This window comes from Camelus bactrianus, chromosome 16 (genome assembly GCF_048773025.1).
Source record: "Camelus bactrianus isolate YW-2024 breed Bactrian camel chromosome 16, ASM4877302v1, whole genome shotgun sequence".
NCBI classification, from domain to species: domain Eukaryota; kingdom Metazoa; phylum Chordata; class Mammalia; order Artiodactyla; family Camelidae; genus Camelus; species Camelus bactrianus.
The window spans coordinates 58,320,104-58,343,484 of NC_133554.1; the positions used below are offsets into that span (position 1 = coordinate 58,320,104).

General features: G+C 56.0%; 2 protein-coding genes across 23 annotated transcripts in view; both read left to right on the top strand.

Annotated features, from left to right (window-relative positions):
- RNF213 (ring finger protein 213) overlaps nt 1-19,889 on the top strand; it is a 103,962-nt gene extending 84,073 nt beyond the window's left edge. For 7 of the 9 annotated variants that reach the window (XM_074343890.1, XM_074343889.1, XM_074343894.1 and 4 more), the window contains 21 exons: nt 69-270; nt 493-683; nt 1,490-1,612; nt 2,405-2,515; nt 3,280-3,519; nt 3,844-3,925; nt 4,689-4,723; nt 6,003-6,097; nt 7,847-8,006; nt 8,571-8,739; nt 10,167-10,258; nt 10,829-11,077; nt 12,166-12,298; nt 12,674-12,757; nt 13,110-13,290; nt 13,570-13,771; nt 14,868-14,945; nt 15,747-15,941; nt 16,330-16,419; nt 16,537-16,715; nt 17,999-19,889. In XM_074343890.1, coding sequence (XP_074199991.1) covers nt 69-270; nt 493-683; nt 1,490-1,612; nt 2,405-2,515; nt 3,280-3,519; nt 3,844-3,925; nt 4,689-4,723; nt 6,003-6,097; nt 7,847-8,006; nt 8,571-8,739; nt 10,167-10,258; nt 10,829-11,077; nt 12,166-12,298; nt 12,674-12,757; nt 13,110-13,290; nt 13,570-13,771; nt 14,868-14,945; nt 15,747-15,941; nt 16,330-16,419; nt 16,537-16,715; nt 17,999-18,155 — 3,048 coding nt within the window. In that variant the 3' untranslated portion in view covers nt 18,156-19,889. The other 2 variants (XR_012499680.1, XM_074343897.1) reach the window with 2 other exon arrangements.
- A 2,646-nt stretch (nt 19,890-22,535) lies between these two features.
- ENDOV (endonuclease V) overlaps nt 22,536-23,381 on the top strand; it is a 90,394-nt gene continuing 89,548 nt past the window's right edge. For 11 of the 14 annotated variants that reach the window (XM_074343905.1, XM_074343904.1, XM_074343902.1 and 8 more), the window contains exons 1-2: nt 22,536-22,687; nt 22,992-23,163. In XM_074343905.1, coding sequence (XP_074200006.1) covers nt 22,554-22,687; nt 22,992-23,163 — 306 coding nt within the window. In that variant the 5' untranslated portion in view covers nt 22,536-22,553. Of the gene's footprint in view, nt 22,688-22,991; nt 23,164-23,381 lie in introns of those variants that run through there. The other 3 variants (XM_045513493.2, XM_074343912.1, XM_074343914.1) reach the window with 2 other exon arrangements.

Consider the following 23,381-nt stretch of genomic DNA (forward strand, 5'->3'; position numbering starts at 1 on the left):
TGTGGAAGGTGGGGGGCGCGCATGTTAAAAGGAGTGCTGTTCTGTCTGTCCGGCTCTTTGTTCCCTAGGACTCCATGCGTGAGAAGATTAACGCCTCCTCCGTGGAGGGGGAGCTGAAACACCTAAGAGAGGAAGGCCAGTTCCTTAGGGCGTGCTCGCTGGCGCGGCGCGGCCCCGAGGCCTCGGTGGAGCTCCTGCAGGAGGTGGCCCGCGTCCGCCTCTGCCTCGACGCGGCGTCCGACATCCTCTCAGAGCTTCGGGACGGCTCAGGCAGGTCTTCTTCCCAGCGTTTCCTGACCTCGGGCGGGGAGCCCCCACGATGTAGACGCTCGGGAAGCATGGGAAGCGGGTACTCAGAAAAGTGCTGGTCTGCACCACGCCCCCTCCGAGATTGGTTCTCTGGCCGTGAGCGCCCGAAGGGCAGCCCCCGCCCGGGACCGCGGACGAGCGAGCGCTGCCAGCCATCGTCGCCCTCTCCCCTTGGCTCTGCAGAGATCTTGGCGGAGAAGCAGCACTTCCTGCGGCAGGTTGAGCACTTCTGCGCCCAGGTCCACAACGACTGGCTCCGGGTGTACCTGGTGAGGAAGCTCACCAGCCAGCAGGGCATGGAGTTTGTGCAGAGCCTCTCCGGGCAGGGCCACCCGGCCCACTGGGTGTTTCCCAGGGAGGTCATCGAACAGCAGGTGAGACGCTCGGCCCAGGCAGCCCGGGCGCTGACCCGGCTCCATGGCTCACCCCCCCCCCCCGGGAGCCAGCTGCTCCGTCCTGGCCGTGGCCCAGGAAAGTGCGCACGTCTGGTCTGGCCTGGTCCTTCGCCTCTGAGCTTCAGTTAAGGGACCCCGCCTGTGACCCCGCTTAGACCACCTGCCCAGGGGAAAGACGTGCGTGTGTGTGTCTTTCCGTTTGGTCTTGGACCTGCAAAGCTTCTGATTGCATTTGACACAGGGAAAGCAAAAGAACGGTTCTGTGGCTTTTGCTCTCAGCAAATTAAATAAAAGCTATTCCGCTCGCCAAATGACCCTTTTTTATCCTCAGCAGCAGAGACAGGAAAGAAGGACTAAGCTGCGGTCGTTTTGGCCTCATTGCTGCTCAGTGGTCCTTCCCTGGTGCTCAGAAGTGAAGGAAATCTTACCGTCCTGGTTACAAAAATGGCACTAAAAATCCTGGCTTTTCCCTGCATGTGGAGCTTAGGGCTGGTGTGCTGAAGTCCCCTGGCCTCTGGTGCTCTGCTCTGAGGCCAGAAGTGAAGCAGCTGCAAGGTTAGGCGGCCCCTTCCTCCTCCAGGTTTTCCCCACCCTCCCCTCTTCATCCAGCAAGGAGCGAACGCTTCTCAAACACGTGCCTCAGGCCGGGCCAGGAATCCCCGTTCAGCTGCCTTCAGACCCCTAAGAATTACCTGGTTGTCATTAGAGAGTTTTCTGTACCTGTCAAGAAGCTCTTTGCTAAGCAGTGACCATTGTGATTCGCCCCTGTGTTCCTGGGGTCGCAGAAGGATCACCCAAGCCAGATGGACCGGTACCTGGTGCACGGCGAAGACTACAAGGCTCTTCGTGACGCAGTGGGCAAAGCCTTCCTCGAGAGCAAGCCCCTGGCTGTGGAGACCGCTCTGGAGGTAGGATGGGCTGGGGGTGTCTCTCCCCACAGTGGCCCCTCAGAGCCTGTGTCCTGTCTGGCTGCTGTCAAGTGATGCAGCGGACGGGGCCCCGTGACTGACATGCTGCGTTGGGAGTCCTGTGCCCGGGGCTGGTGGGCTCGCCGGGCAAACAGAGCAGCAGCGGTCGACTCCAGTTACTGGCCCACCGAGGCCACCAGCCGCTCCCTCCTGACTTATCTGTGTCTGCTGCCTCCTTTGAGACCCTGCTGAAAAACTGCTTCCTCCACGATCTCCCTGCTGTGAGACGTGCTGGCCCAGAAGACGAAATTCGTACCTGTGTAGATTCTAATTACCTGTGGACTTGGGCGTGTGTTTATCGTAACAAAGACGCAGGGCTTTAGAATCCCATCTCTTCCGTTGTTCTGGCCTTGTCTCCTCTGTGAGTCCTCGTTTGCCCTGGCAGTTTACCGGGAGAAGAGGACGTAAACGTCTTGCCTCCGCTCAGGGGAGGTCCCCAGGACCAGTGACATGGTCAGAAAGAGAGCAGGTGGTGGTCTCTGTTACTTCTGTCGTAAGCTATCTGATGCATGTGCGTCGGGTTTAATATGAGAATGTTTATGAACAGCTGTTTGCCAGAAGAGGCCCTGGAGGTGCAGGTCCCGGGTGTCCGGGGCCTTGGGGAGGGCTCCCTCACCCTCCACGGCCTGAGGGCTGAGCTCCGTCCACAGTCACCTGCGAAGCACAGGGACACCGGCCCTGAGCTGGGCCTGCGTGATTCGTAAGTCTCGCCGGCTGTCCTTGCTTTTCCAGGCCTGCAGGACCTCCGCAACGCAGCGGGCCGTGCACTTGCTGTTAGCACTTTTTAGGGAGGTCACAACTTTATACAGATCCCGAAATCCGAACCTCCATCCTAAGCCGCAGGTGAGTTTCAACCTTCGGGGCTGTGTTCATAGTCTCATTATTTGAAGGGACTTTTTTTTTTTACACTTCAGTGACTTTTAAAGAAAACACGCAAAGTTGCACAAAATCACCACAGTCCAGTTTCAGGATATTTCCGTCATTTCAAGGCCATTTGCAGTCAGTCCTTCCCACCTTAAGCCCCAGGCAGGGACTTTTTTGAATAGAAGTAAAAATCACAGACATAAATTTTGCCTGTAATTCTTTACATCTGGGATGGGGGGTTCTCAACCTTCTTAAGTGGAGGAACTCTCTGTTTCACCCAGAACTTTGAGAAGTACTTAAAGACCTTAAAACTAAGGTCAAGAACGTAAGAGAATGTTTACCCGGGAAGGGAGTCTGCGGCCCAGGGGTGGAGCCCGGGCCTGGCAGGCACGAGGGCCTGTGTTCAGTGCCTACTGCTCCCTCTAGACATTAATACATAAACAAATCTACATCCCCCAAAATTAAATACATAAATAAAAATGTTTAAAAAGATAATGTTTCCCAAAATAGAATGATCAAAATTAGTGCTTGGGTATGTGTGGTTTCTGGGTCTGTAGGGGAGAGTTCTCTGGATGGGTTCCCTGCAAACGGTAATCAATCAACCATTTTATCCTTGATACGTGATAGGTATTTGGTGTCCAAATGCATGACTAGCTCAAGAGCAAACCTTTGCTTTTCTTTTGATAGTCACATAGTGTCCTTCTCTGATGTATTTTAATGTGAAAAACCCTTCTTCCTGCCAGCAATGTGAGGCTGTGAACCAAGTCATCGAGGAGAGCAAGGCCCTGCCTCCTGACGTCAGACGGTTTGCAACGCTGCTCGTGACCAATGGTCTGCCCCTGCTGAGGACAGGTCCCTGGGACGGCAGCCTGGAAGGGACGGTGACAGAAATGGCTGTTCATGTTGCAGTCATCCTTCTTTGTGGACACAACAAAGTGTTGGAACCCCTAAAGAATCTGGCCTTCTCCCCAGAAAACATGGTGGTAAGACTGGGCTAATGTCGCATCCACGTTCGCAGGAAACACTTTAGAGACCCAGCGGGTACCTTGCAAACTGTTAAACCTGTGTATCTCCTAGACCCTCCGTCTGCCTGTCTCACTCGACCCTTTAGTCCACAGCAGTGGTGAGCAGCTTGCCTTGCCCTTTGTTACTTTGTAGAGAGCTGTTCCGTGTTCTCCATAGAGAGATTTTGAGGTGAAGATGAAAGAAACTCAAGGTCGCCTTACTCGACGCCCCTTGTTGAGCAGGGACACCCAGTCGACATGCTCACTTGGCTGCAGCCAGCTCTGCTGTTTTTGGCTTTTCAGAATGCCTTTCTTCCAGCGATGCCGGAAGACTTGCTGGCTCAAGCTAAGAATTGGATACGGCAGGAAGGAGTCCAGTGGTACAGTAAGTGTTGCTCCGAGGTGGAACCCCACTCCTCTGGGCTTTGAAGGGCACCCTGAAACCACAGGAGACGCTGTCTCGTGCCGTCCCCTCCTGCCCTGGGTGCCTTTGCGGGAGGCGAACGGCTCGCAGGAGCCGCTGCTCTGCTGACTGTGGACGAGCCATGTCGTTTCTGTTCTTGGTCACAGGCAAGGGGTCCTGCAGGATGCACTTCTGTCCCTGGAACATGCCATCTGGGGAGAGGGGGGCACTAGTGACCACAGCAGGAGCTCAGTCTAGGGCCAGCTTGCAAGACAGCAAAGGTTGTGTCCCGAAGATCGTTCTTTTAGAAATGCAGAGCTGAAGGATAGAACAACATAAGCTGTGACGTTCTGTGAATTGTGCTGTGGCCTTGAGTAAAAAAAATCACCTTTGAAGACTAGTTTTTAAAGTTGTTATAAAACCTGCTCAGAGCAAAAGCGAACAAAACCCGCAGAGATTAGACGGAAAGGTGTAAACTGCTCCCCTCCCGGCCTCCACAGCCACCCCCGCTGTGAGCGTGCGGCCTCATTGCTCTCTGTGAAATTAAACTTGGAGACACTTTTCGCTGACGCCAGTGGAGCTGCGGGTCTGTGTCAAATAGCTAATGAGAAAACTAGCGAAGTCCAGGGTTTCTGGTAACGTGCTTGGCGCTTCGAGTCCGTGTCGCCTTTCGGTTTGCCCAGAGAGGAGGGACTTCGTGTCCCCTCTTAACCTCACTAGCCAACGTGTCTTGTTCTTCCCGCAGCATGTCCCAACGGCCACGCCTGTGCGGTGGGGGAGGTGAGTGTGGGGATTTGGGGGCAGGATTTTCGCGGGGCTTCAGGATGTGTGTTCCTCTGGGTCTGAGGGGACGGGGCTGTGGGACAGGAATATATGCAGGGCCTGGGCCTTTTGGGGAGAACCTCAGACTCGTTTTGAAGGACGTTCTAGGTATTTCAACGATACATTCAAGTGGTGCCAAGGGTTTCCAGCCAGGGTCTCTCAAGCTCAGCTCCGTGGGCGTAATGCCTTCTTGTGGGGCTGGCCTGGGTGTCGTTGTGGGTTTAGAGGCCTTCCTGGCCTCAGCTCACCAGATGGCCATAGCACCTGCTCTCTTCCCCAGTGCGACAAACGAAACCATCTCCAGACATTGCCCAAGGTCCCCTGGGAGGCAAAACTGCTGCAGGACAGGAGCCCCTGCCGGCCCTCCTTCCTGGCCACTGCAGCTCGGGGTCAGGGACACAGGGCTTCCCGAGGTGACAGAGTGCTGGCTAGACTGTAGGTTGGATTCCTCACCCCCAGAGAAGATAGGGTCCAGACACCGAAGGCTAGGGCAAGCGAGACACCTGGCTTGTTCACGTCTGAATCCCAGAGCCTCTGGCCAGGGCCCCCGTAGCGTGGTCCGTTCGCGCTCAGAACAGGCTGAGTGAAAACACGTGAATGTTATTTACTACAGTAATTAAGAGGCGTGGGGGACAAACCTGGCGTGTGCCCTGTGCTCCACCCTCTGAGCACCACTCTCTTCCTTGTCCATGAGCTGGGAGTGAGATAGATTCTTCCCGAGACCGCTCCCCGGACCTGAAACTCTGTGGTCCGGGAACTGAGACGGGTTTGGTCAGTGATAGACTGTAATTCAGTGTATATAGTAGCGCACAATTTTAGTTTTTGAAAAATGGAAATTTGGAAGCAGTAAGTCGTATGATTACATTTTTTTTTAAGTAAAACAAAGTCCGAGTGGTATTAAGGAAAGCAGTTTGGAAGCCTCTGTAATGTTCCTGGTGGTCGACAGTGAGGCACGGAGCCAGGTGTGACGGGCAGGGAACGGAAGACCACACTGAACGTGGGGAAGGGGGACTGAACTTTATATACTTGTAATGTATCTATTTGGGAATTAAACTGTCTTTTCCATTTAAAAAAAAAATTCTGTATTTGCCCACATACAGCGCAGTGGGCGTGGAGCGCCCGCGCTGCCTCCCGGGCTCCCGCGGCCCCGCTCGGCGTGGCAGGCACTAGCTGGGGGGCGGCGCGCCTGCGCGGAGGCGCCTGCCGGGCTGAGCGGGGCTGTCTGTGTCCGTCCTAGTGCGGCTTGCCGATGGAGCAGAGTTTCTGTGTTGACTGCGGCGTTCTCATCGGAGGGATAAATCACACAGCGCAGGCTGGATTTCACAAGATCCAGTATGTAAAATTCCATTCCTTTCTGGGTCTTCAAACCCTGGGCTTTGGGGCTGTTTCTCGTCCAGCTGAGGATTCAGCACCGAGGACAGCACCGGGGACGGCACGCCTGGACCTGAGTCCTGTGGGATGTCGGCGTCGGGGTCCCTGCCGTCACCCGGGAAAGAGCAGGTTGTGATCTGCCGTTGGCTAGCTGGGCTGTTGATGCAGAGCAGACCACACATTAATACTTATTAATGTTAACACATACGTGAATTCCAATGTCTTCCGTTTGAACCTGGGGCACGACCCCTGTAGAAATACGCTTGAGGGGGGAGGGGGGAGCTCAGCGGCAGAGCGCATGCTGCATGCACGAGGTCCTGGGTTCAGTCCCCAGCACCTCCATAATAAGTAAAGAAACCTAATTTACCCCCTGCCGTTAAAAAGTAAAAAAAAAAAAAAATTTAAAAAGAGAAATAGGCTTGACACAAACAGGTGATCAGATTCAGACGGATATTTAAGGCTGTCCCTTGTGAACTCTTAGCTTCCTGTTTTTAGGAGGAGATACAGTCAGCCTTATCAGGGACTTCAGAATCCAGCTAAAACTCTGAGCTCATAACTCCACACTTGCTCATGAGCCGAGTGTGGTTACAGCGGCTCCCTGAAGTGTGGGAGCTGGGGCCTCTCTATGGTCCTCCCATCTTCTGGCTATTTTGATGATGTCGCAGTTTAAAGCATTCTAACCTGTTACCTCCATAAACTGTTAGAATGTTCTGGAATCTCCACTATCTTTGCAGCTGAGCATGTCTGTCGCACTGCACCTCCCATCTGGGTGTGATACCAAATCCCCTGCTGGAGCTTGGGTCCCAGGGTTTGATGTGGGACAGTGCGAGCGGTGTGTGCAGCCCCCCATGTTGGTGTCCACTGTCCCCCAACCCTGGCTGTCCTCCGCCTGCCTGCTCCTCTCCCCACGGTGACTCTGGAAGAAGCAGGTCCAGGAGCAGCACAAACAGCCAGGACTTTTAAGCTTCCAAGTCGTTTTATTTATTTTTCGTTACAGTAGAGCTGAGGAACAGTATTATGTAAGCTTAGGTGTACAGCATGGTGACGCCCAGGTTTAATGTTTACTCTCCACATCGTTACTGTAAAGCATTGGCTGTGCTCCCTGTGCTGGACGGTGTGTCCTTGTGGCTTATTTTAAACATACTAGTTTGCACCTCTTAACCCCCTGCCCCCGTACTGCCCCCTCCCCACTGGTCACCAGCAGTCCCACAAACAGACTCTTTACACAGAGGAAGTTATGGGCTTGGGGCCAGCCCCAAAGGGCAGTCAGTAAGGAAGAAGAACGTAGAGAGCAAACTTAGGGCTACTCGGCGGGAAAGGGGTGGGAAAGGATAAACTGGGAGTCTGAGGTTTGCAGTACTGCCGGCTTTATATAAAACAGACAACGACAGGTTTACACTGCAGAGCACGGGAGCAATATTAGTATCTTGTCGAGACCCATAATGAGAGAGAATGTGAAGACAAGTACCCGTATGTGTGTGTGTGACTGAAACACGACGCTGTGCCCCGGAAACCGACACAGCGCTGTGCCTGACTGTCCTTCAACAGCAAGAAAGGAAAGGGCTCTTAGGAAAGTGGTCTGGGCTTAGTCGAGTAAGTAACTTTTTACATTGTTTTCTTCAAAAGTGTGAACCTGGTCCCCAGGTCCTAAGAATCAGAGGGGCAGTGGCCATCCTCAGCCTTCACCCTGTCTTCCCTCGTCCTTTCCAGAAACAACAGGGACAGAACTCAGACTGGCCACGTGCTGGGAAGCCCGCCGCCCAGAGGCGTGGCCGTGGTGTCTGACCGAGCGCTGTCCCCGGTGGTCTTCCTTCTCATCCGGCTACTCATGCATTTGGCCATGCTTCTGGGAGCCTCCTGCAACCCCCAGGTACAGCATTGCGCTGCCCGACTGCGAATTTAGTTCCTACGGTAGTTTTCACACAGTTGAGTCCTTGCATTTCGAATATGTCACTGTTACCTAATCCACAATGTAGCACAAAGTTCACGGGTCCTAAAACTTCCCACTGTGGCCTGTCTGTGGTGGGGCGGGGGACCGCCCATCCCGTTATGTAAAGTCCGTTATTAATGGGCAGCTCTGGTCTCCAGTCTGCACTTGGGCGTGCAGAGGCTGAAGTACCGTCACGGCAGCCGTGTCTGTGCGGTGCGCCATGTGTCCCCTACGTTACTGAGCCGTGAGGGCACAGGGTCAGGCTTTGGAAGTTCTGTGTTTCATGCTGATGGTCCAGAAGGCAGTCGTTTTCAGACCGCCGTCACTTCCTCTCCTTCTGTCGCCTCTGCTTGTCTGAATCCTGCCGACGTCCCTCGGTGAACGGCGTGTTTAGAAACTGTGCTCTGGCTCGGGGCTGGTTCTTCACCCCTCCTGACTGTCCCGCACTCACCGTCTCCTCCGCAAGCAAGATCTCGCGTGACACCTTGTCGCCTCGCCCCACAGGCTCTGAGGAACATCATCAAGCCTCCGGTGGAGGATCCCGCGGAGTTTCTGCAGCAGCATATCCAGCGGGACCTGGAGCAGCTCATAAAGACGCTGGGAAAGAGCGCGGACGACGCCACCAGTGTGGTGCACCTGGTCCTGCGCAGCCTCCTCAGGGAGCCGCACCAGGGTGAGGACGCGCGCGGCGCGGGCGGTGCGGGTGGCGGGCGCCGCACCAGGGTGAGGACGCGCGCGGCGCGGGCGGCGCTGGGTGCGGGTGGCGGGCGGCGCGGGGCGCAGCTGCAGGGAAAGCAGAGATGGGGGGAGCAGCAAGACGCGCACCTGCCGGCGGGCGGGGGAGGGGACGACCCACCTTTCCCTTCTCCCGCTGCTGGGTTTGCGCCCCGTGTTAAATGCGCACGCGCTGGGGAGGCTTTGCAGTTTCAGAAGTCAGCCTTGGACGCAGCTCACCCACCGTCTGGGGAGCGCGCAGCGCCCAGCACAGGCGCGTGTGTTAGAGAAACGCCGCCACCAAAGCCCCTGATGTTTGACCGTTGCTTGGAGTTTGTTCTCTTTCCACGCCTGTCCCGCTGGAAGTTGGGGGAGGGGCGGCGTAGCATCTACTTTTCCTAAAAAAGCCCTGCGGGCTGGGCTGACTTCTTACGTTTACACGTCCACAATCTGTCACGTGGAAAAGGGGGCTACCCACGATTACATTCCCTGGACTCATTTTTCTGTTCTAAAATTTTAAATTCATGCAGAAAGGAAAGGTCTGTAAGGCAAGTTAGTAGGTTTATTTCTTTTTTTAAGGTTTTAAAAAAAAAAGTTGGGGGGGAGGAGGTAATTAAGTTTATTATTATTTTTTTTTTTTGACAGACAAACTGGGGATTGAACCCAGGACCTCATGCTTGCTAATAAGCACGTGCCCTACTGCGGGGCTATACCCTCCGCACAGGAGGTTTATTTCTGAGTGGCAGGATTTAAAACAGCTTTATTTTCTTTTTGCTTATCTGCAAAAATCTTTTAAAATTTCCTCCGTAATGACAATGTCATTTAAAATAATAGTAGCGATAAAGCGTCCTGCCCCGTGACAAGGAAACCCATCCCCGTGTCAGGTGTTTCTCTGCCAGAAGCCAACATCAGTGTATACTTCCTATTTAGCAAAATCTGGCTGTATTTTAAGCCTCTCATTCTGGTGTGGTTTCAGCTACGTAAGCACACTCCATACCCTGCCGACAAGGTGGCCGGGTTCTAGAAGCAGGCTGACCATTTCCACGGGCTTCCGCGGGGCCCCACCTCCGTCCGCGAGCCGGGGGCAGCGGCTGAGACGGTCGCCGACAGCCAGCCCGGCTTCTGTATTTTGCCCCTGGGCTGCTTCTGATTTAAAGTAATGTCCTTCTAGTAATTTTGTTCAGGACCATAAGATGACAGCTACGCGGGTTAGAGCTCTTAGAGTTCAAAGCACCTTCACGAAGGGTGACGCTCAGGTCGACGCAGGAAGGTAGAACCACCCTCCCCCACAAATAGGAGCATCATTTCAGTTCACGCTGTATTCACTGTGCGTGTAGACTGCTGGTTTTTTTCCTCCTTGAGTAACCCACACATTTTCCTTCGTAGGACATTTAAATTTTGATGCAATATTGTCAACCAAAGAAAGGAGGAACCGCTGGGAGAAGGCAGCCGAGGCCGTCATTCTGCCTGAACTGGAGGTGAGAGCTGCATGGTTATGGCCTCGGGCTGCTTCGTCTGGGACAGTGCGGGCGGCGTCCTGGGCCTCTGCTGGGTGCTCGGGCCACTGCCCCTTCTGGAAACGTCCCTTAGTGCGGCCGTCCGCTGGGCCACAGATTTAGGTCTTCTCTGCCCGGCCACCCCACCCTCCTGTTGACCCCCCGTCCTCTCCCCTCATGGGGCTGGTCGGGGTGGCAGGCTGAAGAATTACTGGGAATCCAGAGAGTCTGGGCGGTATTTACAGCAGGACGTGAGAGCAGGGGGCAGAGACGTAAACTCTCCGTCAGACGAGATGTTACTGAGGGCGAGGAAGCCCGCCAGAAGGCAGAAGTCAGCGAGGAAACTGGTGATGAAATGTCGGTCTCTGGGACTCATTCTATCTGGGGAGACAAACACATACAAATTAGGAACATGTAAATTATAATAAACGATAGCAAACGTGAATATTTGATCACGGGGCTCCCGAATCCACCCCCTGCTGAGGGCACGCAGTGCCCAGCCTGTTTGCTGTAGCTTCTCACATCCAGAGCCCACGTCGCTTTCCTCCCCAGCGTCTGGACCAGACCCTCCTGGCGGTGAACACGCGCATCAGCCGAGACGAGCGCATCAGTTCCAACCCCGTGGCCAAGATCGTGTACGGTGACCCGGCGGCCTTCCTGCCCCACCTGCCCCAGAGCACGGTTCACTGCTCTAGGATGTGGAGCTGCAGGAACAGGGTCACCATCGAGTACCTCCAGCACGTCGTGGAGCAGAAAAACGGCAAGGAGACAGTGCCTGTCCTCTGGAGGTTCCTGCAAAAGGTGAGGCTGCTTCGCCGAGACCGCCACCCACATGTCCCCGGGGGCCTGAAGGACCCACTCTTGCTCAGTCTCACCAGTCCTGGGGATGGGGCAGCCAGCAGACTGCTTTATCCGATTGTGGAACGGAATGTCTGCGGCAGACGACTTGGGTAGAGCAGAGATCTCCAAGCACATCAGTCTGTACGAGCCTCCGACGAAACGCACACTTGAGCTGGGATTAGCGGGAATCCGGAAAGAATCCAAGGGCAAGGAGGGCGTCCCCCAGTCACTCCGCAGGGAAGGACAGGCTGAAACGCTTTCCTGGCTCTGTCTGTTCATCCTCATCCCCGAAGTGCCTGGAGCGGCCAGTCACCAAGGAGTGTCTGTTCAGTGAAAGAACAGTTCACTGTCTGTTCAGACAGACAAACAGAGGGTCTTCCCTGCTCCTGAGCCACTCAGAGCGCTCGTGGCGGTGAGACTGAAGGCAGGGAGGAGTGTGGTGTGCGTCGCACCTTTTAGAACCGGAATTCCACGTGGTTCCTGACATTAATCTGGTCCAGCTTCTCTTTCCTACAATAGGTCTTCTAATCATTTCCCCCATGGGTCAGTGTTTGCAGTCTAGCCAGAAGTAAGATGATTTCAGAAATTCCTGTGGGTCAGCGAAGGGAAATGAATTTGCGGTAGGGAGGCCGTTGGGTCAGTCCTGTGACCTCTCACCGACGCGCACAGAGCGGCGCCGAGCCCCGCCAGCCGCGCGGCCTCCTGCTCCGAGCAGCCGCTCCACCCCCGCCCGCCGCCGGGCCCCAGGGGCTGCTTTCTTTCATCAGCTCTTGGCAGACACATCTGTTGTGTCAGCCCCGCGGTTCACTCCCCAAGCCCCAGCGTGCAGAACGCGGGCCAGCATGCTGCACGCGGTTGCTGGGCACTTGCTGGAAGAACCGTGTGGCCTTTTCCCCCTTCTCGAGTTCCACCACGTGTCATCACATAAAACGGCACGTTGACCAGAGTGAAGTATGAACACACGTGCTGAGCCAGCCCCGGAGTCTGCTTCCCCAACATCGCTTTCTGGGTAAACTATAAAGCGTTCCTGGTGGTCTCCCCTTTCCTAGGAAGCAGAACTGAGACTGGTGAAGTTCCTGCCTGAGATTCTGGCCCTGCAGAGGAACCTAGTGAAACAGTTCCAGAACGTTTCCGAGGTTGAATTCAAGTCCATCAGAAGCTTCGTTAGCAGCCACAGCTCAGGTAGGGCTCTGACGGGGTCAGGGCTGTACGTGTCGTGGTTCCAGCATGAGGGCTCTGGTTCAGGGCTGGTGGGTGCCCTGTACCCTAAGCTTGTAGCACTAAATCAAACCTGTGAGTCCCCAGGACCCATTAGAAGACTTTGCTGCAGCTGACACGCTCTCTCCGGCTCCTCAAAGTCAGCTTTAGTTGAAACTGCGTTTAGAACCTGTCGGTGATGCTGGGAAAGTGCAGGGTGGAGGTCCTTCTAAGGAGCGGGTTGCTCCCTTGGTGTCACCCCGGGGCCGGTGTCACCGTGGGGCCAGTGTTATCCCGGGGTGGGTGTTACCCCGGAGCCGGTGTTACTAGGGGGCCCTCACCATGCATCTTGTCTGACAGATGGGCTGAGGGAGTTATTGCTGAAGAGAATCACTGCCTTTCTGTCGACATGGAACAAACTGAGGAGATCGCTGGAGACCAACGGTAAGTGTCAGCCCTCCCGCCCCCAGCGTTCCGGGGCAGCCCGTCCGCGGCCTCTCCTGTCCAGCCAGCTCTGCCCGTCCTGTGACTGCCGCTGCCCGGCCGTGTGTGTGTAGCCCCAACCCTGCAGACTCCTGGCGCAGGTGTCTGGGATGAGTGAAGTATCAGGGAAAGCACACCCTCAGTCTCCCTGAATCTACAAATCAGAAAGGAGCTGAGAACATTTGAAACTTGCCCACATGTACAAGAGATGGGGTGGGGCGGCTCAGAGCACCCCAGTTCCAGCTCTGCTCTGTGGGGGTGGCTCCCCCCTGAGGCAGGGCAGCAGCAGCCGGAGACGCGTGTCTGTCTGCAGGGGAGATCAAGCTCCCTAAGGACTACTGCGCGTCCGACCTGGACCTGGACACGGACTTCGAAGTCGTTCTGCCACGTCGCCGTGGCCGGGGCCTCTGTGCCACCGCCTTGGTCAGCTACTTGATTAACCTGCACAACGAAATGGTCTACGCGATGGAGAATTTCTCCAAGGAAGACAGCAGGTGGGTGCGCAGGCCCGTGGCGGGGGGGCCCTGTCCGCCCAGGAAGTCATTCCGGGGCAGCACAAGCAAGGAAGCAGGGTCCCCAGGCCCGGGGGCAGCGAGCCGGGCTTCAGGTCCCCCTGGACAGATCCCCTCGGCCACGTTCACGAGCGTCACGGGTTCGCGTATCCCTTCACCTGAGCAGCCGGCAGCAGCGTCACACGGGGGCTGGCTCCGTGGCGCTGGGCCACACGCACCTGACTGGGGGCTGAGTGCTGTCTGTCTGTCTGTCTGTTCCAGCTACTCCGTCGATGCCTCCGAGGTCACCGACCTGCACGTCATCAGCTACGACGTGGAGCGGGACCTGACCCCGCTGATCCTCTCCAACTGCCAGTACCACGTGCAGGAGGGCGGGGAGACCTTGCAGGAGTTCGACCTGGAGAAGATCCAGCGCCAGGTCACCAGCCGCTTCCTCCAGGGCAAGCCCCGGCTGACCCTCAAGGTGAGGCTGAGCCGCTGCTGTTTGTGTGGTCGGTGCATCTGTTTGCAGGTTTCCCCGAGGGTGGCTTTGATCACAGCGGTTTCAAAGTGAGGAGGGACCATCTGGACCCTTGGTCCACAGCCCCGATGCCGTCTGGGCTGATAGCCCCGGGGCTGTCTCTACCTCTGGACCCACCCCCAGTACCCGAACGGTGTTTGTGTGTCTGATGGGCTCGGCGTCCAATTCTCTGCCACGGTTAATGGCGCCGCCAACCACCCGCGAGAAACTGCATTATTTTCCCCCTTCCCTGTAGTCTCCACACATGCCCTGTCATCCACACCGTCAGGCGCCCCGTTTAACTCCCAGGGCCCCCTGCTCAAGTTCCAAGCAACTGTCCTGAAGTTGCGCCACCGCGGTGGCTCCCACCCAGCCCCACCTCCAAATCTCTGACATCCAGACCTGCTGCCCATCACCCTGTCGGACCCCCCAATGCGCAGCCCACTGCTCGTGGAAAAAGCCTACACTTTGTCTGGCACAGAAGGCCCTGTGGCCTGTCCCGGCCCTGCCTCTGGCCACCTCCCCATAGTGAATCCCGCGGCCTCTCACACGGGGTCACCCGAACGCACCACGCATGGCCACGTCTGTTCTTTACCTGGGCCGCACTGGCTCCTCCCAGGCCCAGTCCCGGGCTGGTCCGTGGGTGTGCTTCTGCGCCTTCCCTGCCCGCAGTGAGGCTGTGAACTGCTGGAGCCCAAGGCTGGTGTGGACACACTCTGCTTCCCCTGTTGTCAGCAGGGTGCCCCTTGGTCCTGCTCTGTGCTCAGCGCACCAGTGGGACGTACTCACTTCCTGCTCCCCCGGCAGGCCGCGGGCGACAGTATTCCGCGTGACTACCTGCTGGGCCACGGAGGCCAGGCTGTGTTCCTCGTGCCATCGTTTCCACAGATTGTGGGTTAGACACAGACCACAAGTCACGTGGGGACAGAGCGGCCTGCTTTGCCTGGTGACAGGCCGAGTAGCTGGGACTGCAGTTGAGTCTCTGCTCCAGCATGTGTTTGTCATCAGGTGGACACCTCCAGTGTGGGCTCCGTCCAGAGATGTTTCTTTTTCATTCCAGGGAATACCCACGCTGGTGTGCAGACGGGACTGGAACTACGAACACCTCTTTGTGGACATCCAGAACAAGATCCCACAGGTGATGGCGATCAGCCTTGTCAGTGCGCGTGCATGTGTCTCAGAGTGTTCGGGCTGTGCCACCCTCCCTCTAGCCGTTTGCCGAGAGCACCAAAGAGTTTCAGGGCCTCCTATGTTCCCCGAGCCCAGCGCACCTTCCAAAGGGCAGGCCAGCACAAGTGTTCTCGTGGAGGATAAACACATGGGAACCTTGCGGTGGCAGCTATTTAGCGATGGTGTCATGGCCGTCACGCTGGTGCAGAACATCCAGCACTTGTTCCTGCATTTCTGGTTTGCCTGCATTGGATGTGTGTGGGGGGTGTTGAGGTGTGATGTGTCTGTGTGTCGGCATGGATGTCCTCACAGCTTGTTCATTTTTTAGTTGAAGTGTAGTCAGTTACAGTGTGTCAATTTCTGCACAATGTCCCAGTCGTGCATGTACGTACGTGCATTCGTTTTCATCTTCTTTTTCATTAAAGGTTAGACAGGATATTGAATAAAGTTTCCTGTGCTATATAGAAGTTTATTTTTTATCTATTTTTGTATATAGTGGTTATGATTTGCAAAGCTCAAACTCCCAGATTTATCCCTTCCTGCCCCCTTTCCCCCTCACACCTTGTCCTGAGGATTCAGTGAGTTCACATCTATTTCTGTAAAACACCTGGACACTGTTGACCTTAGCAAGCACGCCGTGTTGACTGCTGTTTTTCCGAGAGCCAGTCCCAACCCATGGCTTTGGCTGGCAGCAGGTGAGGGCTCTTATCAGGCAGTGATGCACGAGTAGCCCCAACCTTGGACCCCTGTCCTGCCTTCGACCTCCTAGGACCCCCTCCCCAACACCGTCCTCAGCAACATCCGAGGACAGCTGCAGTCCTACAGCGATGCCTGTGAGGCTCTGTCCGCCGTAGAAGTCGCGCTGGGCTTCGTGAGCACGGCCGGCGGGGACCCCGACATGCACTTGAACGTGTATTTCCAAGACATGCTGCGGATGGGTGATCAGACCTCGCTGGTTTCCAAGGTGGGTCTCCTGCCTGGGAAGGAGACACTCCCCACTTCCTGCTGGGAATACCACCACCCAGGGAGCACCAATCTAGGCAGCCCCCTGAAAAGGAGGGGAGGCAAGGACACCCCTCCCCCAGCCAGTCAGCTGTGTAAACAAAACACACAGGCGGGAAGGGAGCAGTGTGCTCGGAATGTGAGGGTCTAGACAGCGGGGCCGCCAGCATGCGGAGGCCTCTGCCGGCCAGCTGCACACCCGGGCGGACCCCAGGTGCTGCGGGGACCGGGGCAGGGAGACGAGGCAGGAGTGAGTGGATGGGGCAGAGGTGGCCTTCCTGGTGAGGGAGACGGAATCCCTGCAGGGGCGCAGAAACGGCACCTCTTCAGGAGTTCTGTTCCTCCTTCAGGCCTTAAACAGGTGCCAGCTGAAACACACCATCGCCCTCTGGCAGTTCCTCTCTGCCCACAAGTCTGAGCAACTGCTGCGACTGAAGAAGGTGGGTCCGCGCCGGGGAGCCGCCCACCTGCCTGCCTGCCCCTGGACCCCGGGGAGCCGCCCGCCCACCTACCCCTCGCCAGACTCACCTGCGTCATTTGTTCTCAATTCTTTCCAGGAGCCATTCGGGGACCTCATTCCAAGGTACGGAGTCGAGCTCAGCCCTGAACATGCGAAGCTGCTCAGCACCTTCCTAAACCAGACTGGCCTGGATGCCTTCCTCCTGGAGCTTCACGAGATGATGGTCCTGAAGCTGAAGACCCCACAGACGGCGGAGAGTTTCAGCCCTCAGTGGAGGTGCGGGCTGGGCCGGGCACACACCGGGCCTGCCGTCTCCCCGAGATCCCCACCCGCGCAGAAGCCCGGCCCATCTTGCAGAGCTCGGTTTCCTGCTGTTTTATAAACCACAAAGGCACAGATTCCCGGGCGTGGGTATAGCTCAGCGGTAGAGCACGTGCTGAGCACGCACAGGTCCTGGGTTCAACCCAGTGCCTCCGCTCAAAGAAATAGGCCTAGTCTCCGCCACAGTTAAAAAAGGTCACATATTCTCATTATGACAAGTGGATTTACTGTGTCAGCGAGACGTGTGTTTTGAATCTGGTAGGAAAGGCCACACCAGTGAGGACCGCAGGAGAACACCCAGCCCTGGACATTGCCCATCTGTTGTAATTTTGCCGACCTGATGGCCCAGAGATGGTGCCTCAGTTTCCCTCGGGTTTCCCATCTGCTAGTGAGGCTGAAGGTGTCCATCAGCCGTCCGTGCACCTCGCTCTGAGCTGCCTCTCCATGTCCTTTGATTATTTTTCCTTGGGGCTCTTTGTCTTTTTCTGAATTGTGGAAGATCACGGTTGGTCTTTTATCTCCTTGGTTACAAACGCTGCATCTTCATTTCATGAAGCCAAATCTGACAGAACCTTCCTGAGAGGAGTCTATAGGGAAATACAGATAAGGGTCCCACGGCCATAAACCACTCTCCCGTGCGCTTCCCTCGCGCTTTTATAGTTGTGTATGTCACATTCGTTTTGTTAGCCAGTTTGTTTTCGCGTGTGGCCTGAGGGAGGGATTTAACTTTGCTGGTTTTGTAAATAGTCGAACTCCAGCTTTTGCCACCAGCACGCTTCGTAACTTCTCTTCCTCCGCTACGCGCTGAGGCCTCGCGCCTGCACGTATTTATAGTCTTTGCACTCGTCGGTCTTTACGGCCTGGACTTCGAGTGCAGGCAAAAAGGATCCTTTTCCTAGAGAACTTATGACCTTCATCAAAACAAATCATGAAACTGGAATTCAAGCTTTTTTCGAATAGGGGGGCTTCGTTTTCTGGAGAGCAGGTGTGTTACTGTTACCAGACTGCCTAAGACCGCCTGAGCGCCCCTGATCCAGGCGAGCGCCGTCCTGCAGGGCGGGGCGCGGCAGGTGTGCGCCGGAACCTCGAGCCCCAGATTCTGGCGCCGGGTCAGCGACTCCGTGGGTGACGGACCTCGCGCTGCTCCCAGCGTTTCTGGCTGCAGCGAGCACATCGGGCGTGCTGCCGGCCCGACGTGGGAGACTGTCTAACGCTGCCTCTTGTTGCTTGCTTTTCAGCCTGAGAGACACTCTGGTGAGCTATATGGAGACTAAAGACAGTGAGGTTCTTCTGCCCGACGTGGAGTCTCAGTTCCCAGAAGAGATCCTGCTGTCCAGCTGTGTCTCCGTGTGGAAAATGGCAGCCGAGCTGAAATGGAACCGACAAACAAGATAGGACAGCGTCCTGTCCCTGCAGGGACCAGGGCAGGGGAGCTCTCCCCTCCTCCCGGCAGGAGGGGCTCCATCCTGGGCGGTCACCTTTGCTGTTGGCGTAGCACTCAACTCAGGACCCGCTGGCCGCTTTCTGAGAGACAGGCCATTTCAGGAACGTCGGTAAATTCAGAAACTAACTCATCACATTCTGAAGAGTGTTCACTGGGAGGCAAGAGCTAAAGATTACATGAAACTGGAATGAACCACCATCCTCCATGTGCCAGGAGAGACCAAAACAGCCTCTCAGCTCCCTGGAAAGGAGTGGTCTGTCTGAGACCTCCCAGCCTCTCAGCGTGCCCGTGCCCGGTCCCCAGCGCCTAGTTCCTCAGAGTTCACCTAGTAGGAGGGCAGGAAGTGGGGTTAAGTGATTTTTGCCTTTTTTTTTTCCTAATTTATTCTGCACTCACAGAAGAGTATCCGGCTTTCTTCTTACTTCCACTCCTTTAAATTCTGAGTGTTGTACATACATTTCTAGGCTTCCAAGTCATGAAAAAGTGCCAGCCTCTTCTGGTCTCCCCCCCTGTATGAGTCAGGGCATTCTGTGAGTGCCCAGGCCAAACCAGCCCGCCCTCACCCGCGCCCCACACGGGTCACTGCCAAACGTCAAAGGCCCAGAAGCTTTCGTTCTGAGGAGTCAAGGGTGCCGTGGGTGTCCTAGTCTCCTCCTCTACAAAGTGAAAGGGCTGGATTGAAGGCCAGCTCTCCTTCCTGTTCTAGCAAATTCTACATGAAAGTTTATCAGTGTAATGTTGGACCAAGGACACGGTTCCGGCATTCTGCCGAATGCACACGTGCTCTTGGTGTGCTCTGGACTCCCCCCGCTGCACAACTCTCTGGTCCTTTCTTTGGGTCTCAGCCAGGGCATACAAACGAGACTCAGAGACAACACAAAACCACTTAAGTTTCCAAAAAAGGAAAAAAAAAGAACAGTCAAGTCCCTGTGGCCTTGCGTTGCACTTCTCCCTAAAAGGGTCCTGTCTGTTTTTCAAAATCTACCTGCACACTCGTGACCTCTCTGGACTAATTCCTGCTCCCAGGTAGCCCGGCACTGGGACAGCAGTTGTTTACAAGCCAGAGGTGAATGTCTTTCATACACACTTTGAGTCGATGACTCGATCAACTTGAAATCGGGCCCATGGGGTGGTGGGAGCTACAGAAATAGAAGATGCCTGCCAGGGACACCCCACGGCCCTGCAGCGCCCCTGGGGGAGCTGCAGGAGAAGCCAGGCTCCGTTTTCATTATTTCCGTTTCTCTTCAGCGTGTTTGATGAAGGGGTCCAGGATTTTATACAACAGCCACTTGCGTTTAGTCACCTGTGATTACTGAGTCATTCTATGCAAAGCGCCCCCCCCCCAACCGGGTCGGCTTCCTGGATTTCGAGCTTCAGGGATGTGGGGGGAGGGGCTGCTTGCTCATTGCTTCAGCTGTGACACCTCAGCGCTGCCGCGGAGCTGGCCAGGCTGCGAAGACCTCGTTTGTGGGGAGGTTGGGGTGGTTGGGAGGCGTGGATTTTTTCCCCACTTTTATGGGTTTTTTTTTTTTGGATAAAGATATTTTGCTTTGTATGTGGTGCTTTCAAAGCACTAACTGTCATTAGGTAGCATTATCTTGTTTGTACAAAAATACACTGGCCTTGCCCAAGCGGATGTAAGTTTTATCGTCATACCTGTTTTAATAAACTGAGTTTTGCTGCTACAGGATCGTCTCTGGGGAGGAGACTTCACCGAGGCTTTGGGGAACGGTTTCGTTTGTTTGTGAAAATGTCCTTGCAGGGGGTATCCATGAAGTGGAAGGTTCTGGACAGAAAACGTACAGTCCGGTTTAAAACGTGACAGGGTAAACTTTTCCTCTGGAGAAAATGACAGCAGAGCTGAGGGCCCGGGGTGGAGTCTAACCCCCTGCCATCTCCAGGCTCAGGGCCAGAAGCTTAAGCCTGCGCCCCGGAAGGGCGTCCGCCCCTCCTGGCCTAACCTGGCTGTCCCGAGAGGTCACAGCCCTCCTGCTAAAGATGAGTAAGAGCTGACTGGCTGCCCATGGGTTGGGTTGTGGGATGGAGGAAACAGCTCCTCAGCAAGAAGAGCTAGAGACACGTGAACGAGAAACCGTAAGCTTCCGGCAGCCCCCTTCCATCTGAGTGGCAAAACACCGCTTTAGAGGAGAGTTGCATTTTCTCTTCTAAAAAGAAAAGGCTCCTGGAGAGAAACCTATGGTCTGGAACAGAGAAGAGATGCTGCTTCACAGTGGAGATGCGTTCCCCGCCCCCGGCCATTCCCACAGTGTCCGCGTCAGGTCCACAGATCGTCCCCTCAGCAGCTCCTCCCCAACCCGAGCCTCCCGTCCAGCCCCTCCTACAGCTCACGCTCCCTGGACGACGAGTGGACGTTTCCCTGCTGCAGTTCTTGCTTTAGGCCCGGGCGGAAGGTCACTAGGTTGGCGGTGGCTTAACCTGACGATCTTCCCAACTGACCCCGGTCTCCCCTTTAAGACCTTGCCCCGTGTGTCACTGGTGTGCCTCTCCTCAGCGGCTGTGGGGTTTCGCCGTCTGGTAACCGAGACAGTCAGGAGCTAGTCCAGTTAGTCCTTGGCTCAGGCAATTCCAACCTGGAAACAAACTTCCAGGGATAAACAATCATCGTGAAGAAAGGGCCTCACCGGAGAGGTAGAGCGCCCCATGTGCTGCCAACGGGCACCCCTCCAGCTCTGACTTCCTGTAAGGTCGCTGTGTCAGCTGGGAGAAGAAACCCTGAGGCCTTGAGCCGAGCGGCAGTTCCTCCAAGCCATGATTAGCATTTATATTGCTTTCTGCTCTGTCTAATCCCTCTGGTCACACTCAGTCCCGTTCTCAGGCATGATGAAGCCCGGTTCCAACTGGAAAAACCCCAGGAAAGGGCCTTCTCCCAAGAAAGCAAATGCTGACAAGACTCACACCTCATCAGACTGGAGTGTATTCTGGGGTAGCAGGACGCTGCTTCCTTGGGAGGAGCTGGAGTATTTCGGGAAGCCATCTGGGGCAAGAGCAGAGAGAAGCTGGAGGGGAAAGGGCCCAGCTGGAGCAGCCGGAAGCCGCCCCTGTGACTGCACGGCCCATGAAGACCTGCCTTGGCCCCTGCTCCCCCTCCCTCCGTGTTCCCTAGCGTTCCCTCCCCGTCACCACTGCCTGTTCCCTGAAGCACAGCAGAACCTCAGCCCAGAGCACAGCTCCTTAACAGCCACCAACTTTGCCTCCATTTCCACAGGCCAGGGGGTGACTCCTGATACCAAATCCGACGCTTCTGTGTCCTTCCTGCTGTGTAACATGACCAGGCAGGCCCAGGTGGACCCCAGAGTAAATCTTGGCTCTCACTCTGTAACTCTCCCATGTGAAAGGTCCCCTCCCTGTACCAGAAGGGAGAGTTGAGGGCCTAGAAGGCGGTATAAGTAAACTCCAGTCTGTCTTCACCATTTACTGCCTGAAGCCCAAACCCCTCTGCCTTGTCAATTTTTCACGAATTCATTATTTCTTTTGTAACAGAGAAGAAAAACCTGACTCCGTGTAAGATCTATTCCTTTAGCTGTACCCTGTGAGCTCTGTTGTCTGTGCTGAGTCATGCTGGCTCTGCACCTTCTGTAAAAGAATGTTGCCTGTAGCCTGAAACATACAGGACAGCCCATTCTCCACACTCTGATCTTTAAGGTATAAAACTTTCCCATTCATACAGAGATTAAAAAGTTGCAGAACAGAAAATAACGATTGTCTTGCTGGAGGTTTATAGGAACATTGTGACCAGACCCACGTGGACAGCTGCAAGAACAAAGAATCCTGGCATGGAGAAGTTTGCAACAACCAGCCACAAACCGCACCCAACTCCATCCTTTAGTATAAAAGAAGCCTGAATTCTAACTTGGGTAAAACGGTTTTTTTAGGACACTAGTACACCATCTCCTCAGCCTGCTGGCTTTCCTAATAAAGAAATTCGCTATTCCTTGCCCCAACACCGCCTCTCTGGATTTTTTGGCCTGTCAGCCTGAGGAGCAGTATGAGCTCGGACTGGGTAACACTTTCTCTAAAACGAATTAAGCTTCCCACTGTGGTCACTTCTTGGTGTCTCCATTCTCCAGTGAAAGCTCCCCTGAACATGCAGAAATTCAATCAAATGTGTACACGTGCTTTTCTCCTGCAGACCTGCGTTTTTCAGTGCAACTTGCACACCCCGCCAGGGGCCCCGAAGCGGGACGACTTTCCTTCCTCGATGGCGGTGGGAAAGGCCGACTTGGACCCGCGGCGGCGGCGGCGGCGGCGGCTCCTCCTCGGCGCGCCTCTCCAGCGGGGACCTCCGGCCACAAGGCGGCAGCATCCTGGGAGCCCCACCGAGCGCTGCCATGGCGACGGCGACGCCCGGCGCCTGCGCGCGGCGCTCCGGAAGTGACGCCACTGGAAGCGACGCTCAGGGCCGCGCCATGGCTGCTAAGGTGGCGACGAGACCGCCGGCGGAAACCCTGTCGCTCTGGAAACGGTAATGGGGCCGGGGGACGTGCAGGGTTCGGGGGCTGGAGCGACTCGGCTCTCCGCGGGCCTCGGGCCTCGTAACGCCCGGCTTTGGGGCCGCGGGGGCCGGAGCCCGCATCCGGCGTGCAGGCGAAAGGGCCTTCGGGAGTTGTGGCTTCCGGCCCCGCGTCCGGAGCTCCGGGGGAGGGGGGGGCGAAACAGCAGGGTCCCCCGGGCCGGACTCGGGTGCAGTGAGGGCGCGGTGTGAGGGCGGGAGGGTCCCCGGAAGAGCCCTGACTGACTCCCGGGCCTGGACGCGTGTTTGTCCTCAGGGAGCAAGCCCGGCTGAAGGCCTTTGTCGTGGACCGGGACACGGAGGCGTGGCAGCAGGACCCCGCCTTCTCGGGCCTGCAGAGGGTCGGGGGCGTGGACGTGTCCTTTGTGAAGGGCGACAGTGTTGGCGCCTGCGCGTCCCTGGTGGTGCTCAGCTACCCTGAGCTCGAGGTAACGCCCGGGGGGCCCTGGCCAGGGGCCGCGCCGCTTGGGCTCGGGGTGCGTTAGTGGGAGAGGCGGGGCCCTAGGCAGGGAACGGTGCCAAGGTAGAACCCCGGTTCTCCTTTTGTGGGAGTTCGTTAATAAATTGGGAAGCTTTTGACAAAAAGAGGAGGGGGATAAAAATCTCAATAAATTCTGTGACTGAGGTACCGAATTAACGCATGATC